The sequence below is a fragment of the Babylonia areolata genome, chromosome 18 (assembly GCF_041734735.1).
Source record: "Babylonia areolata isolate BAREFJ2019XMU chromosome 18, ASM4173473v1, whole genome shotgun sequence".
NCBI classification, from domain to species: domain Eukaryota; kingdom Metazoa; phylum Mollusca; class Gastropoda; order Neogastropoda; family Buccinidae; genus Babylonia; species Babylonia areolata.
Window position 1 is genome coordinate 52,815,520 of NC_134893.1, and position 16,581 is coordinate 52,832,100.

The 16,581-nt window shown below is 45.0% G+C and overlaps 1 protein-coding gene across 1 annotated transcript; it reads left to right on the forward strand.

The window, feature by feature from the left end:
* The first annotated feature begins 4,419 nt into the window (after positions 1–4,419).
* LOC143292892 (uncharacterized) lies at positions 4,420–13,969 on the forward strand. The gene is made up of 4 exons (XM_076603558.1): positions 4,420–5,217; positions 10,737–10,872; positions 11,694–11,823; positions 12,158–13,969. The coding sequence occupies exons 1-4, from the start codon at positions 4,586–4,588 to the stop codon at positions 12,241–12,243; spliced, it is 984 nt and encodes a 327-aa protein (XP_076459673.1). The 5' UTR covers positions 4,420–4,585; the 3' UTR covers positions 12,244–13,969.
* Positions 13,970–16,581: the final 2,612 nt, after the last annotated feature.

The window sequence follows — 16,581 nt, forward strand, 5'->3', positions numbered from 1 at the left end:
TTTCCTTTTGACCCCAAACAGCTCTCTTACTAGCTTTCTGTTCAGAATCTGTTGTCTGCCGCAGTGACCTGCCCACAGATCAGCATCAGCGCGGCAGCAGTCAGTCACATGTACTGTACCGCGCTGAACGCTTTCCTCGCGCTTGCGTAACACTCGCATGTTCTTGCCTGGCGACTCTTTGTGAGGCGCTCTCACACGGGCAGAAGTAATAAAAACACACGATGATTTATTCTATTTTATCGCAAAAAGAACGGTTATATTGCTCACATTTGGACCTAACGCAAATTTTAATCTAAATTCCCACGCCTAATGGAGGGGATTGTCTTCTGAGTGAAGGATGGTGGATGGCTGCCGGCAGTGGTTGAAGGAGGAGGTGGAGGAGTGCTCACTGGACCATAACCATGAGGGATTAGTACTTTCGGTTCTTTGTGCTCTCCCTTCGGTTGGTCTGAAGGAGGGGTGAGGGGGAAAAAGGTTTTTTGCCATGCCTGCCGCCCCCTTTCTTGACGGGTGAATGCATCCCTGAACAGAACCATTCTGGGCGCTCCATTAGTAGGTAGGTGTAGTGAAGACGGAGGAGTGGTCTGCGTACTAGACACCCAGGCCGTCACACACCAGCTGTAGGTGTTTGTTGCTGGTGTGTATCGCACCAGTCAGTGCGTGACGGCCTCTGGCTGGCACAATGGCAGAGATTTGCAGAGATGCTCTGGGAAAGGCGTGGCGGCACTGACACGACAGCTGTTTCCATGTGTCAGTGCTGATGCCGTTCTCTTCTGAAGTCGTTGGCAGGCTGCAGTCACTGATGCCCACATGAAGTGTGGCTTGTCGCACTGAGTATGTGGACGTTTGGCGACTGAGCCACTGAGTCAGCTGGGCGGTTGTCAGACCACTAACACACACTTTTTGGGGGATGCTATGGGGAGGGGAGGAGCGGGACAGGTCTATGCCCTTGATGATGACAGAGTCACCCAGCAGTATTGCCGTGACTCCCTTTCTCATAGCCAGGCGTTCTGGTGTGTGAGGAGTGGAGGACTCAGCATTGTTAAGAGCACTCTTGACCTCGTTGGTGTTGACAGATCTGGGCAAAGGGGAGTCTCTCGTGACTGCAGGGGAGGAAACCTGTTGGGCACTGTTGGCAGAGGCGGAAGTGGGTGATTCAACCTCGGACTACTGGAAGCCGGCTGGGAAGAGAAGAGGCCCCGGGGGGGGGGGGGGGGGGGGGGGGGCACCACTGGTAGAGGGAGAGGGGGATGGGTCTGATTTCTTATGTCCACTTTTGGGTGGGGATGGTCGGGATATTTGGGACTAGACTGTTTGTTGGAGGAGGGTGCAGTTTGTTTGTTGGACGAGGGTGCAGGTGGTGACGATGTTTTATGTGGTGGTTTAAGGTGGTTGAGCTGAGTTGTAAGGGAATCTATTTCTATTTTATTTGACTGTCTGGCTTCATGTAGTGCTGACCAAAGAGCGGAAATCTCTGCATGTTAGGACTGGGTTAATATCATCAGGGAATCTATGTCTGTTTTTAGTGATAGTTTGGCTTCAGGCAGATCTGCTTTAAAAAGCATTTTCCATTGCATGGGGTGCATTGCGTCCATTAAAGAAGGTTTCATCTGTTTGCGTGCTGTTGGTTGAAGAGGAGCCGGCAGTGATGAGGGGGTTATTGTCACTGGTGGGGGTGGGGGGTGGGGTCAGTAGAGAGGGTGGATGATGGGGTGGTGGCACGGGTACTAACACCGGACAGTCAGAAGTGTCACTTGTGGCAGAAGATTCCTGGGGGTCAGTAGAGAGGGTGGGGGATGGGGGGATGGCACCGTTACTAATACCGGACGAGTCATGAGTGTCACTTGTGTCGGGTGTAGAGTCGGAAGCGGTGGCAGTATCCACAGCATCTGTGAGGGAAGGAGGCGGGGAGGGAATGGTTCCAGGTTCAGTTAAGGGGTGGGGCTGGTAAAGAGGGGGGTGGGGGGGGGGAGGAGGTTGACTCACGCTCACATGGTGCGGTGATGGTGAGATCCGTGACGGGGATGGATGTGGATGGGGAGTGAGGAAGGCTGTTGACTTTGGGGCTAGATGGTGGTTGTGGGGCGGGAGGGTGACTGACGACGCTGGAATCCCGCTGGCACGCCAGATCTCCAGGTTGAACGCTGGTGTGTGTGGAGGGACAACGACAATACATCGTTTGTCGTCATCCTCCGCTGTACACGGCGAGGTCAGGATGGAGGCCATCGGCGTGGTCAGCGACGGAGACCCACAGGTGCCTGAACCCCCTTCGTGTGAAAACGCTCGCAGAAGATTAAAATACGCACGTTCAAGATCCTGTAATCCATGTTCGGTGGGTTATGGAAACAAGAACACACCCAGCATTCACACCCTCGAAAACGGCGGAGTATGGCTGCATACATAGCAGGGTAAAAAAACAAAACGGTCATATTCGTAAAATGTTGCATGTCTGTATGAGTGTGTATGTGTACGTGACTGAAGCTTAGTTGAATCACCCAGGAAACGAATGACGAGCGCCCAATGGAAGCTGTCTGTCGGCTCTACCCAGGTAGGCAGCCTGTTGTGCCAATGAGTCCGTGTTTGTAAAACACTTGGAGTTTGGTCTCCGACCGAGGATAGTATCCACATCAACACCCAAACCCTGCGAAGAGCCCTGCCGGAACATCTTGACGTTGATTAAACGTCGTTTAATTTCACTCTTACAATGACAAGGCAGCAGCGGTGACAGAGGGTATCAGTGTTGTTGTTTCAGGTTTCTCCTGGGGGCGTCACAGCGTTCGGAAATATCCACATATGCTACATCACATCTACTAAGTAGATGCCTGACCAGCGGCATAACCCAACATAGTCAGGCCCTGACAGCACGCGTATATATAAATACACACACACACACACACACACACACACACACACACATATCCACATATGCTACATCACATCTACTAAGTAGATGCCTGACCAGCGGCATAACCCAACATAGTCAGGCCCATACAGCACGCGTATATATAAATACACACACACACACACACACACACACACACACATATATATATATATATATATATATGCAGCACGCACTTGGCGTAATGAGAAAGAACCTATGACAACATAAGTATGCCTTCTGGCAAACTTCTGCAAAAGAATATATATATATATATGTGTGTATGTGTGTGTGTGTGTGTGTGTGTGTGTGTGTGTGTGTGTGTGTGTTTACCGATTAGAGTGGATTTCTTTTGCAGAAGTTTGCTAGAAGGCACACTTATGTTGTCATAGGTTCTTTCTCATTTCGCCAAGTGCGTGCTGCACACAGGACCTCGGTTCATCATCTCGTTTGAATGACTCAGTTTGATTTTCCACGCAAACTTTGGAGAAAGGACGAGACAGAGATTCGAACCCAGATCCTAACAGACACTGTACTGGAAGGTAAGCGTCTTTACCATTCTGCCAACACGGACATGTGCAGGCAGCCAGTGGAAAGACCTACAAGCACTGAAGGGCGTTCTGCATGATTGTGCTTGCGTTTACAGTCCAGGAACCATGCAGCGCCCTCCATTACTTCTAAGTGTTGGACCTGTTTCAGTAGTTTCTCAAGCAAAGCGCGTGGCAGAACATGAACTTGACAACCGAGGAGTGGACGAAACAGAAGCAGATATTGTAAACCATAGGTGTGCTGACCATTTCATTATCCCCCAAATTACTTCCACCCTCACCCCAACGCTTCCCACCCTCTAAATTGTTGTTGTTGTTGTTGTGTGTGTGTGTGTGTTTTAATTTATGTTCAGGTTCAGGTTCAGGTTAGGGGCGATGCCAAGTATCGTAGCCTTGCGGCTTTATACGCCCCGTCGTTTTTTTTTTTTTGCTTTGTTTTTTGTTGTTATTTTTGGTCAGGTACTCCCAAGCCCTGGCTCACCTTTGACCATCAAAGTCAACCATTGTTTTCTTTATGATATCATGGTCATCAATAAGCTTTTTGACTGACGGTAGGAAATAGAGCAATCTTAGCGCAGCGCGCCGATTGCACAGCCACAGTCATGTCGGCTGAAACGAAGATAACGTAATTATGTATATATAAGAAAGAAAGAAAAAAGTATATATATATATATATATATATATATATATATATATATGTTGTTTTTTAACTCACGATGACAAATAACACTTTCATTTTCCATTTCCGAGACACAACAGCCTCGACACCCCAGACTAAATTTTCTGCACAATATTTTGAGAACAAATTTTCACAGCAACACGGGCAAGGTTTTGTGCTTGCTAAAATCGCACCCCGGCGTTCAAGGACCGCAATATCCTCACAGTGAGGCTGAGCGAGTCCCTGTGGCGGCAAATCGACACGCTTGCCTGTCCCGTTTCGCTCCACTGCGGATCTTTGTTTTCCAACTACCTGTACAGGTTTCAGACACTTTTCAGTCGATCAGACCACTTTGCGTGAAGGCGTCTGACAGCAGCTTTCCTCTCTCTCTTCATTCCCCCCTCGGGTTCATTCAATGTTTAGTTGCCAGTGCGCGCACACTTCCACAGTCGCAGACTCTCGTTTTCACTGCTCGCGCTCGGATTTTAAGCGACAGCAATGGCCTCGAAAGGGAAAGAAAACGCGGAGAAACTGAAAGATGAGTTTGCTCTCCTCAGATCTAATGCTCTGAATCGTGGTGTAAACGACAAGCAGCTTGGTGATATTATTAAGAACAGAAAATCGCCGGAAACGAAGGTGCAAAGATCCTCCGTTGATCCCGCTCACCGACTACACGTCCTGGTCCTCCTCCTGGCTGTTTCTGTGGGCCTGGTCGTCGGAGGCTACAAGCTCATTTTCGCTCATATGGTGACATCACCGTGCATGGTAAAGAAGTGCAAGATCGGTAACGAAATCTTCCGACCGAGAGTCAACTGCAGCATGTGTCGGGATATTTTCCACGCGACCGAGGCGTGGAATCTGTCGGCGGAAGAGTTCCAGGAGAAATACGCCTTCTCCATCAGGCCCGTCTTGGTCAAGGAGGCTATTTCCAACTGGACTGCAATGTCACACTTCAGCTTCAAGTTCTTCCAGAAACTGTATCGAGAAACCAGCGGTTCGTTAGAGTCGGTCAAAATGGACCAAATGTTTTACCCATACGAGACTGAATTCGTCTCTTTGGCTGACGCTCTGAACATGTCGGATGAGAGAGGGGCTTACCTACCAGGGCAGAAACCATGGTATTTTGGCTGGTGAGCACTATTTATCTTCTTTTTCAAAAACCCTTTTCTACAACTTACATTCTCAGTTCACACAAATCACGGACAGACACGTCTATAAGCCCACATACACAAGCACAGCGGGCTTCTGCGCTCATACACACACACACACACACACACACACACACACACACATTTCTGCAACGAACGTTAAAAAAAAAAAAAACACACAAAAAACAACGGTCTTTGGTGAATGCGAGTACTAAACCTGTTTGACAGGTTTGTCTGTAGTTTCATGAATAATTGTGGGGTTGTGAAAAAGCGTTGTCGTTCCCCTCGCACGTTTTCTTTCAACTGCGAGGTAGGGGGTTTGGGGAGGGGGAGGGGGGGGGGGCTGGGGGGCTTCTCACAATTTATGAGAAAGTGTGGAAAGTCCCCCTGATTTCTATCAAAAACATTTCCTGTATCACTGGGGTTGGTTTCTTTTCTTTTACCAATACAAATCTTAGAGAAAACCAAGTTGAGAGAGAGAAGAGGAAACGAGAAAGCGTGAACGACGACATCAACAATCATGATAATGATGGTGACGTTCGTGAAGACAGCGATGGCACAGTACTGGTTAAAAAAAAAAAAAGAAGAAGAATAAGAAGAAAAAAAGCGTGTGCACTTATGTGTGAGTGTATTTGCGTTGTATTTGTATTTCTTTTTTATCACAACAGATTTCTCTGTGTGAAATTCGGGCTGCTATCCCCAGGGAGAGCGTATCGCTACACAACAGCGCCGCCTTTTAAAAAAAAAAATTTCCTGCATGCAGTTTTATTTGTTTTTCCTATCGAAGTGGATTTTTCCACAGAATTTTGCCAGGAACATCCCTTTTGTTGCCGTGGGTTCTTTTACGTGCGCTAAGTGCATGCTGCACACGGGACCTCGGTTTATCGTCTCATCCGAATGACTAGCGTCCAGACCACCACTCAAGGTCTAGTGGAGGGGGAGAAAATTTCGGCGGCTGAGCCGTGATTCGAACCAGTGCGCTCAGATTCTCTCGCGTCCTTGGGCGGACGCGTTACCTCTAGGAGTGAGTGTGCATGTGCTCGCGCGCGTGTGTTTCCTTTTGTCTGTTTACTTGGCTGGTTGATTTCTTCTTCTTTCACTCTGTTTTGAAAATAATATTTTCATGTTCTGGGTGTCTTGTATGAAGTTGAGAATCTATTCTCAGTGCAACCTTGCATTCAAAATGATGCTAACACAAACAGATGAACAAGCATGAATTGAAAAACATCCTAAATAAATTTGAAAGAAAAGGTTGCATCGCAATAAGCAAAACTGTCTAGTCCTGTTTTCCCATTATATAGGTCAAATCTGACAGTAGGCGTGCTATTTCTGGTTGTATTTTGTTTCTTTTCTTTATGGATGTCATTATGTAGAGGTGGAAATAGATTTTTTTGTTGCACAAAAATTATTATCTTGACTTTACATGCCTGAACAGTTATCTACAATCAACATGACTGGGGGAAAATCCCTGAAGCAGAATCTACACTAATTTTCCTAAAAACGTTTACTTTCTTTCTGTATCGTCCATCGCTTTTGTGCTAGAATTTTTTGTGATCTATTACCCCGAATCCTCAAAATTCCCTGGCAAGGGGAGAGCACTTATTTTTATACAAAATTCTCTGGCACTCTACTGGTATTAAGGTCGATGTGTTGCAATGATCCATCTTATATGAAAAGTATCAGTATCAGTAGCTCAAGGAGGTGTCACTGCGTTTGGTCAAATCCATATACGCTACACCACATCTGCCATTCTTACATGAAAAACAATAAATAGATGTGTTTCAGTTTCATTACAGTTGATGTCTTCACTAACTCCACTGTCATTATCATTATCGTCTTTCTCTTTTCTTTTTCTCTCTCTCAGTTTTCTCTAAGATTTGCATTGGGAAAAGACAATTAAACCAACTCCAATGACAAAGGAAATATTTTTTGTATGAAAATAAGGGGGACTTCCCACTGTTTCTCATACATTGTCAGAAATGGCGGGGGGGAGGGGGGGATCTGTTGTGATAGTCGCAAAATCTCACCAGGCCACTCTGCTGCTCTTAAGTAACATGTTGTCCCTAATTGTTGTATGCGCCGTAATGCCCTGATGTTGGACTTCATCTCACTGAAGCTGACGCTGTTGTCGGGTTGCTCCCCCAAGGCGCCCTTTTTGACCATCCCGTCAGCTAGCTCATTTCCAAAGACCCCATAATGGACCGGATCCATTGGAAGACCATCAGTCTGCTTCTTGCCACTTTCCGAAGCGCTGCCGACAAGGGTGGGAGTTCATTATTCTGAAGGGCTTGTAGCACTGACATCGTTCGTGTATTTATTTATAGTCTGTTCATCTAAGATGATGATGATATTAGACTGAAAATAAACGATATTATTATCATCATTTGGATTATTATCATTTCTATCATAATGATAATTGTTATTATTTATTAGAAATCGACATTTCTGTATATTTGAATGAAAAGGGGGGCGGTTGAGGTGGAGGGGAGGGGCGGTGGGGGAGGGGGGAGCAAGGAGGAGGGGACTAAGAAAGGAAGAGAGAGAGAAACAGACAGACAGAGAGAGAGAGAGAGAGAGAACAGAATGTGGAAAAGAAAGAGTACAAAATGTAGAATGGAGAGGGTGAGTGTCAGTGATTGGAGAAAGATAAAAACATAATATTGGAAGGGTGTGTGTGAGAGGCGGGACGGGGAAAGCGGGATTAGGACAAAAAAAATATCAATAATCAAATATCGTATGCACTACTTCTGTAGATTATTATTTGAAAAGAGGTTCGTGTCGGGACCTACAATAAACAACCAACTGGACTATTTAACACGTTGCTAGCTAACTTTAATAAAGAACAGTTTGAAATAGCACTGACAGAGCATCTGTCAGGAAGACAATTTGGCTGCAGTCATTGTCGGAGTCCTTAATCATGGAGGCGGCCTGCATGATTGCTGCATTTGTGTGGGATCCCTATACAGCCAGTGACATCCAGGCCATCAAAAAGGTCGAGCGCCGAGCAGCAAGATGGGTCACAAACCGACATCGACAGACGTCTCGTGTCAGCTCCATCCTTAGCTCCCCTCAAATGGTACCCTCTACAAGTCAGGCGGAAAAAAATATCGCCTGGAGATGTTTTACAAGTTCCACCATGGTCTCATCTCCATCAACTCAGTCTGCCTACCAACACCATCAGACAGCAGGCTGAGCTCCAGGAAAAACAACACATGCAACTAGACATACCTGCCTGCAGGACGCAGTACAGACAAATGTTTTTCTTCCCTCGTACCATTCCGGTTGTCACAACCCAGTCGCTGGACTGCTTCAAGTCTAGACTCGCCTCCTGCCTGTGACAACAGAGTAGACTTCCCCCCACCCCCTCTCCCCACTACCCTCCAACACCTCCGTTTAGGTCTCCCACCCCACCAGCCAGCAAGTCCACCCACCCCCACTTTTTTTTTCTTTCTTTTCTTTTTCTTTTTTCCTCTGGTAAGTGGTGTCGTAGAAGGCTAGGGTTGTGCCTGTCGGGTGTGTTCCCGGTGACCGCTACGGTAGCCGGATTGGCCTAGCTGGAGACACGAACACACCAGTGGACTGCGCCCCATCTCCCCTACCAATTAACAGAACATCCCTCGGTAGCCCAGCTAAATTGCGCCCAACAGCAACCTCCCACAACACGACAATTTTCATCAGCATACTGATGTTGGTCGTTCAGTGGAAGAAGAAGAATAGTTTCCCGAGTTTGAATATTAAAAACTTTGTGATTTTGTTTGTATAATTCCCATGCTTTGCTCCACAACATCTGCTGCCATAATTATTAGCTGGAGGAAAAGGTGCGGGCGGGAACAGGCATTATGCTCAAACAGTATAGGGAGATTTGGGTCTGATCGGCATACAGTCCAACTCCTTCCTCTGTAGCTCACATCGCTCTGTTTATTGTCAAACGAAACAAGCTTGCATTGTTTGCTCTATATAATCAATACCATCCTTATTTTGCACCACTGGTTAAAGGTAAACCACGTTTATTCCAAACATGATAAACAGCTGCCACGTGAGGTTAAAAAATGTTGTTTTCAAAAATGTATGTACTCAGCTTAAGGACACATTCGATGGCAGACACACTCAGAAACTGGCAGAAATAGTTTGTCACAGGTAGCCTACCACCATACTTAGATTCGTGTATGTTCACGTACCGAGACGGTTATGTGGATTTCATGCCCCATCTATTTTGAATGAAGGCACTTCTATGGTCGAGTAACCTACCGCTCTGCCAACTAGTGAAATAACTTGATTCAAACCAAGGTGGCATTGACTCGTCCTTCAAAGACGATATAGCCATACTTCTATAGTAAATATTCCATTCCTTAGCCGTCCAATGGCAAAGACCGGCCAAGTCGGCCTTAACAAAGACCTCGGTCTTTAGGGTGAAAACCAGTACTCTATTCAATAAGAAGCAGTTCGTTGGTTGAAAGGCTTCTTAGTCGACCGATGAATATATGAATATATATGTGAGTTTGTGAGTTTACCCAGCTTTGGTATTTGAATCACTGAGATGACTGAGATGGAAACTGCTGTAAAAATTCATCCGGAAACAAGGATAGTGTGTTAGTACTGGTTATTAACACAGTGGGGGGAAAACCAATAGGTCTGGGTGCAGCAATCACATGAAAAATTAATGTAAATACAACAGTTGATTTAAAGTTTGTTTGCTGATGTTTGTATATTACATTTGATATTGATATCTTCAGGTCCTATGACTGAGTTGTGAAAGCAGAAAATTTAATCAGAAAGTCCCATGTTTAAATTCTGTCTTTCAAATTTTTCTTTTCTTCTTTTTACATTTTTTTAGACTAGAGGCAATAAACACACCAAGGTTTGAGTCCTATTCTACATGATTTTACGTCCTTATTTATGGCTTTCAAACTAGGAGGCAAGATTACACTGGCTCTTAGTGCTGCAGCCTTCATTATTGGGGGCGAGTTGGTCTGTGGGAAATATCCCATACGCAGACTGTCCGAAAGCACTCTTGGCCAAGAGAGTGGGAATTTAACTTGGGCAAAACACTCTTCACAATAATCAAAATCTGGCCCACACATCCGGGACAGCACTTGCCTTCTTTGCACTTCTGATGGTCACAGTCGCCGAGACACGACTGATTATCATACATACATACTGAATATACACTTTGAAGAAGGGCCTTGCTGTACTACTCTATACGTAATTGCGCGACCCACTTGTTCAGAGGGTGCATGTGGGCATTGGTCTCCGCTGTCAGTGCACTGGTTCCTGTATCCTGATGATTGTCCATCGTGTTGAGTTGGGACGTTTCATTGACATGTATGTCACTTTTTAAAAAGTGTGTGTGTGTGTGTGTGTGTGTGTGTGTGTGTGTGTGTGTGTGTGTGTGTGTGTGTGTGTGCGTGCGTGCGTGTTTGTGTGTGTGCGTGCGTGTTTGTGTGTGTGCGTGCGTGTTTGTGTGTGTGTGTGTGTGTGTGTGTGTGTGTGTGTGTTTGCAGGGGAACCCGCCATCCGGAAATGAGAAAGAAGCTCAGACAGTACTACCAAAGGCCCTACTTCCTTCCCGATGACTCGGAAACTGTGGCAGAGGACTGGATTTTCATGGGGGGACCTGGGCCTGGGGCTGACATGCATGTGCGCATTGTGTTATGTTGTGTTGTGTTGCCTTACCTGTTGCATTGTATTGTTTTGCCTTGCACTGGATGCCATGCATTGCGTTGTAGTCCACTGAGCTGTGCTGCCTTGCGTTTCATTAGAGTGTATCGTGTGTTGTGTTGTCTTGTTCATATTGCGTTGTATTATATTGTATTGCATCATGTTATAATGCATCGCATTCTATTGTGTTGAGTCGCCTTGGATTGTATGTATGGCATTATATCGTATTGTATTGTGTTGCATGTCACGTAGTGCATTGTATTTTGTGTTGTGCTGTTTCGTATGTAGCAAAAAAGCACGTTAAAGATCCTGTGATCCATGTAAGCGTTCGGGGGATTATGGACACAAGAAGATACCCAGCATGCACACCCCCGTAAACGTAGAATGGCCGCCTGTATGGCGGGGTAAATGAACACAAAGGTCATACACACCCATAGTGAGTGAGTGAGTGATTGTGTGTGTGTGTGTGTGTGTGTGTGTGTGTGTGTGTGTGTGTGAGAGAGAGAGAGAGAGAGAGAGAGAGAGAGAGACTGAAACCTGACCGAATGACACGAGAAACTCTTCCCTGCATATGACTCCGTGTTTGTAAAGCGCTGCGAGTTTGGTCTCTGACCGCGGATAGGCGCTATATGAGTATCGATATGATAACATATCCCAGTTAGTTAGTTCAAATCTGAAGCTGGTTCATTTTTAATGCGAAGACAGCCGTGTTGTAATAACCCTAGCGGTTGGCTGTCCTGTAAACAGTACGATTTGATTTAACTGATGATTGGGTTGGGTCTGTCCGTGCCTGACCACAGCTGGATTATGTGAAGAGGCCATCGTGGCAAGCCCAGATCGCCGGGACGAAGACGTGGCAAGTGATTCCCACTCCGGAATGCGAGGACGTCTGCCATTCCTTCAACATCACCGTGCGGAAGGGAGACATCAGTACGGTTTCTTCAGTCTTTAGTTCACCTTGTTCCTCTGTCTGTCTGTCTGTCTCTGTCTCTGTCTCTGTGCCTCATCAATTTACCCCCTCTCTTGTTTGGTTGAAGAGGTGAGAGGGCTAAACTATTCACGAGACTTGGCCACGTGTAGGCTGCAGGCAAGAGGACTGTGTTGTGAGGACTTAGTGAAATTAAAAACTTCTCATCATGTATACGGCAAACTCTGACCTGGACTCTAGTGATGTTGAGGGAAAGTCTTACACTACTTGGCCTCAACAGGTCATGAGATCCACACTATAGTCTGGTTCAAAAACATTATTTTTTCTTTGTTTCAGTTGTTTTGGACACCAACAACTGGTACCACGCCACCTTCATCCACCCTGGGGAAGTCAGCATCTGCATTGGGTCAGAGTTCGACTGAATGTCCAGCCGGCGAATCCCCAACGACTTTTCTGGATGCGCTATTCTCTGTTTTGTTGTTGTTACATATACCTACCTTAACTTTAGTTGGTAGTTGTTTGATATTTCTCTCCCGTTACTTCATTAAGATTTGCAGTCATACCGAACATAGGTTACCATTGGTTTTGTATTGTTGTTTTTCTGTCACGTTTTAGACGGTAAGGTGTTGTCCATTATTTGATAATGCTGTTTGTATTTGTAGGGGAAAGGGGGCAGATATAAAACGGAGGGTAATTTAAAACAGGCCCCTATTATCGAATGGAAGACAACCGCGTTGCAGTTTTCCTGATTTGCTTCAAGCCTTAACTCCCGTGAAGACGTGGCACAGGAAGAAATGGCGCAAAAACAAGACGCGTCGAAGAGATGAGTTGAAACGCATAATCGACCGTGCAAAGTTTGTGGTACTTGTAAGAAGTTTGTTTTACAAAAGAAAAAAACACATTCTCGAAATAAGTGAAAGGAACGTCTTGAAACCTTGCTATGAATTACCCTTTCCCATGCACGCTAAATGGCGGCATTACTGTGATGTCAAACAATGCATGAAAAGGCTAATATGAAACACCTGTGTCGGGAAATATGGAATAATGTTTCATATTTGACTGCAGTGTTCCATATTACCCTCATGATCACCAGCTCTACTGGTAACACCCAATGGTATCTACAAACCATAACGCACAAAGTGTGTGTGTGTGTGCTTTTGTTTAATGTATTTTGTTTTCCTAGAACATTGTAGCAGCTTTGAGCTTGAATCAGATTAGGCGCATCTAAATGTATGCCCTTCGTCTTCTTATTTTCATCATCAATCATCATCGTCGTCGTCGTCGTCGTCGTCGTTGTCATCATTATTATTATGCTGATATTTATGCAGGGCACCGTAGACATCAGCTGACATGGAGAAGGCATTGCAGGCTTGCAAGAACGAGGGTAAAGGTCTGCGAGCGACAGCTTGAGAGTGTGGCTTGTCACCTGCTACTCTCAAGAGACACCTGGAAGGTGTAAACAAGAACCCTACAGGCTCCACTCAGTAACTTGGGCGAGGATCAGTACTTCCATTAGAAGTTGTAAATGAACTAGTGAGCACAATTCTGGACCTTGAAAGAAGTTTTTTTTTTAGGGCTTTCACGAAATGTCATGACTCTAGGTTTTGACTTGGCTGAAAAGCATCAAATTCCACATTCGTTCAACAAGGAATAGGATCGAGCAGGCAAAGGCTGGTTTCGGATGTTCCTGAAACACCATCCAAACTTGTCATTGAGACAGTCCGAAGCAACAGCAATAAGCTGAGCGTGTGGTTTCAACAAAGAAATTGTGGACAGTTTCTTTAAGCTTATTGAGCACACAATTGATGAACACAAATTCACAGCAACCACAATTTTAAATGTTGATGAGACAGGGTCATCCACAGTTTAAAAGAGATGTTAGAAAATCGTCGGTGCAAAAGGGAAACACCAGATTGGAGCTCTGTCCAGTGCTGAGCGATGGATAAACAAACTGCTTCAGGACAGTATGTACCACCGATGATTCTTTTCAAAAGAAAGCGCATGTCCCTGAATCTGGAGGAGGGGAAACCACCTGGAAGCCTGGTCACTTGCAGTGAGAGTAGGTGGCTGGATAAGACCACATTTTTAATGTGGTTGCGACACTTCATTGCAGTTGTGAAACCAAGCGTTAGCAACAAAGTAATTCCGCTGTTGGATGGCCACGCATCCCACACTAAAAACTTGGAGGCAATTGATCTGGCGCGGCAGTGTGGCATCACAATGTTGGCTCTGCCACCACATACGACACACAAATTGCAGCCATTGGATGTCAGTTTTTTCAAACCCCTGCAAACATATTATGCTCAAGCTATCCGGTCCTGGCTAAGAAGTAACCAAGGCAGGACAGTTGGACCTTTCCAGATTTCTCGTTTGTTCAGCGAGGCCTACACAAAGGCAGCGACAGTGATGTCAGCTATAAATGGCTTCAGCAAATGTGGCACTTGGCCATGCAACAACTACTTTCCTGAGTCCGAATATGCCCCGTCGGCTCAGACTGTGATGTCGGATATGCCACAGTCTTGCCATTATTCTGGGTGTGCCCTTCCACCTCTCCGAGGTGACAATCCCCAGCCACTACCAGGAGCTGACAATCCCCAGCCACTACCAGAGCTGACAATCCGCAGCCACTGACTACCAAGAGCTGACCCTCCCCAGCCACTACCAAGAGCTGACAATCCCCAGCCACTACCAGAGCTGACAATCCCCAGCCACTACCAAGAGCTGACCATCCCCAGCCACTACCAAGAGCTGACAATCCCCAGCCACTACCAAGAGCTGACAATCCCCAGCCACTACCAAGAGCTGACAATCCCCAGCCACTACCAGAGCTGACAATCCCCAGCCACTACCAAGAGCTGACAATCCCCAGCCACTACCAAGAGCTGACAATCCCCAGCCACTACCAGAGCTGACAATCCCCAGCCACTACCAAGAGCTGACAATCCCCAGCCACTACCAGAGCTGATGTTCTTGGACCATGCTCCAGAAATTAGCAAAAGAGCAAAAGGATGCTTTTTTTTCATGTTGAAGAATCTGTTTTGTTGTTTTGCTATTCCTATTTATTCTTATCATCTTCCATAAGCAAAATAGGGATAGGGTGCTTTTGTTCAAGTTTAAGGGCCTAATTTGTTGTTTTCCTTTTATTTTATTTTCACCTTCCCCATAGTCATTAAGTCACCCAGATTACACACACACACACACACACACACACACACACACACATACACACACGCGCGCGCGCACATATGCTCGCACACGCATACACACGTGGGTGGGGGCTGGAGTAAAGAACTTTGAAATGTACAAAGATTTGACATTCCAAAACATAGAGATGTTTCATATTACTCTACAGAAGGGTAATATAGAACATAGTTTTGAGGGTCACTGCGGGTTTTAGCATAACATTTTCTTACAGCAAACAAACTATGTTTCTGTCAAAGTGCTATATGTTTAAAAAAAAAATTAATTTAAGGCAATTTTCAGTGTGTTTAATTTTGAACGACAACGTGTTTTATATTGACCACCAGCGAGGTTTAAATGAAACGTTTTGATTTTTCAACAAAAGTTCATTTCTTCAAAGAATTGTTAAGTCTGATCGTTTTGGTTTTGTTTAGGTATGCAGAATTGTACCAGCTAATAAAAAAACAAAAACAAGTTTAACTCAACAAGTTTCCTTTTTTGTTTTGGAGCAGCCGGACTTGTGAAAAAGTGTTCCATATTTGCCCTTTTCCACCTACATGTCTTCTGCTGTTGTAGCTGTGTGCATAGGTCAGGTGAAAGGAAGCCTATATAAGCAGACGTGGAGCTGTGTGTGTGTATGTGTGTGTGTGTATGTATGTATATATATATATATATATATATATATATATGTGTGTGTGTGTGTGTGTGTGTGTGTGTGTGTGTGTGTACAGACGGTTTTAGTGTTTTTCATTACCTAATGAAAGGTTCAGCGAGTAACTGGCTTGTTTGCAAAGTAAGAATTTTCTTCTCAAATTCTCTGTATACTCCGAATATCTTGAACCAGAAGCCATTCAGTTTGTGCTTTTTAGGTAGGCGTAGGTTTGGTCGTAACAAATGTAAATCGTGTGACAGTTGAATAGTTGGATGTAATGATTGATCGCCATTTGTAATCAGTAGTATTTAAGTTGTATATCCAATTAAGTTTTAATGCGGCTTTGATTTTCTTTACATTTGTCATTGGATTTTTTTCACTTACTACTAAACGCACGCATACACACATGCACGAACACGCGCGCGCACACACACACACTCACGCTCGCACGCACGCACGCACACACGCACACAAACACGCGCGCGCTCGCACTCTCTCTCTCTCTCTCTCTCTCTCTCTCTCTCTCACGTGCGCGCACTCACAAATAGGTGATTACATTTTAACCTATACACTCATTGACATAAAGTAATTATCAAATGCTGTGTGGTTTTGTGAATGATAACAATGAACGCATGATTCACAATGATAATGATAATGTGCCATTATGATCCTTAGCGGTGAAAGATAATTCTGTTTAAAGGAGTATCTATTTAATTGTTTATTTCACAATACACAATACACAAACTTCATTGTCTATACTTTGGTACAGAAATTTTCTTTTTGGCAGCAGCACATGTCCAACATAAGAAGAAAACAACAAACAAATAAAATGAATAGAAAATAAAAAGATAAATTAAATGGCACCAAATGGAAATAGCTATATACAAATATACAGATTACTGAAATTTACGTGCCTCTCCATTTCAGT

Excerpts from the sequence above, each read along its gene's own strand:
- LOC143292892 (XM_076603558.1), top strand. The coding sequence starts at position 4,586 with ATGGCCTCGAAAGGGAAAGAAAACGCGGAGAAACTGAAAGATGAGTTT. Across the intron at positions 10,873-11,693 it reads GGCCTGGGGCTGACATGCAT|CTGGATTATGTGAAGAGGCC; the intron begins GTGCGCATTGTG and ends GCCTGACCACAG. Across the intron at positions 11,824-12,157 it reads CGTGCGGAAGGGAGACATCA|TTGTTTTGGACACCAACAAC; the intron begins GTACGGTTTCTT and ends TCTTTGTTTCAG.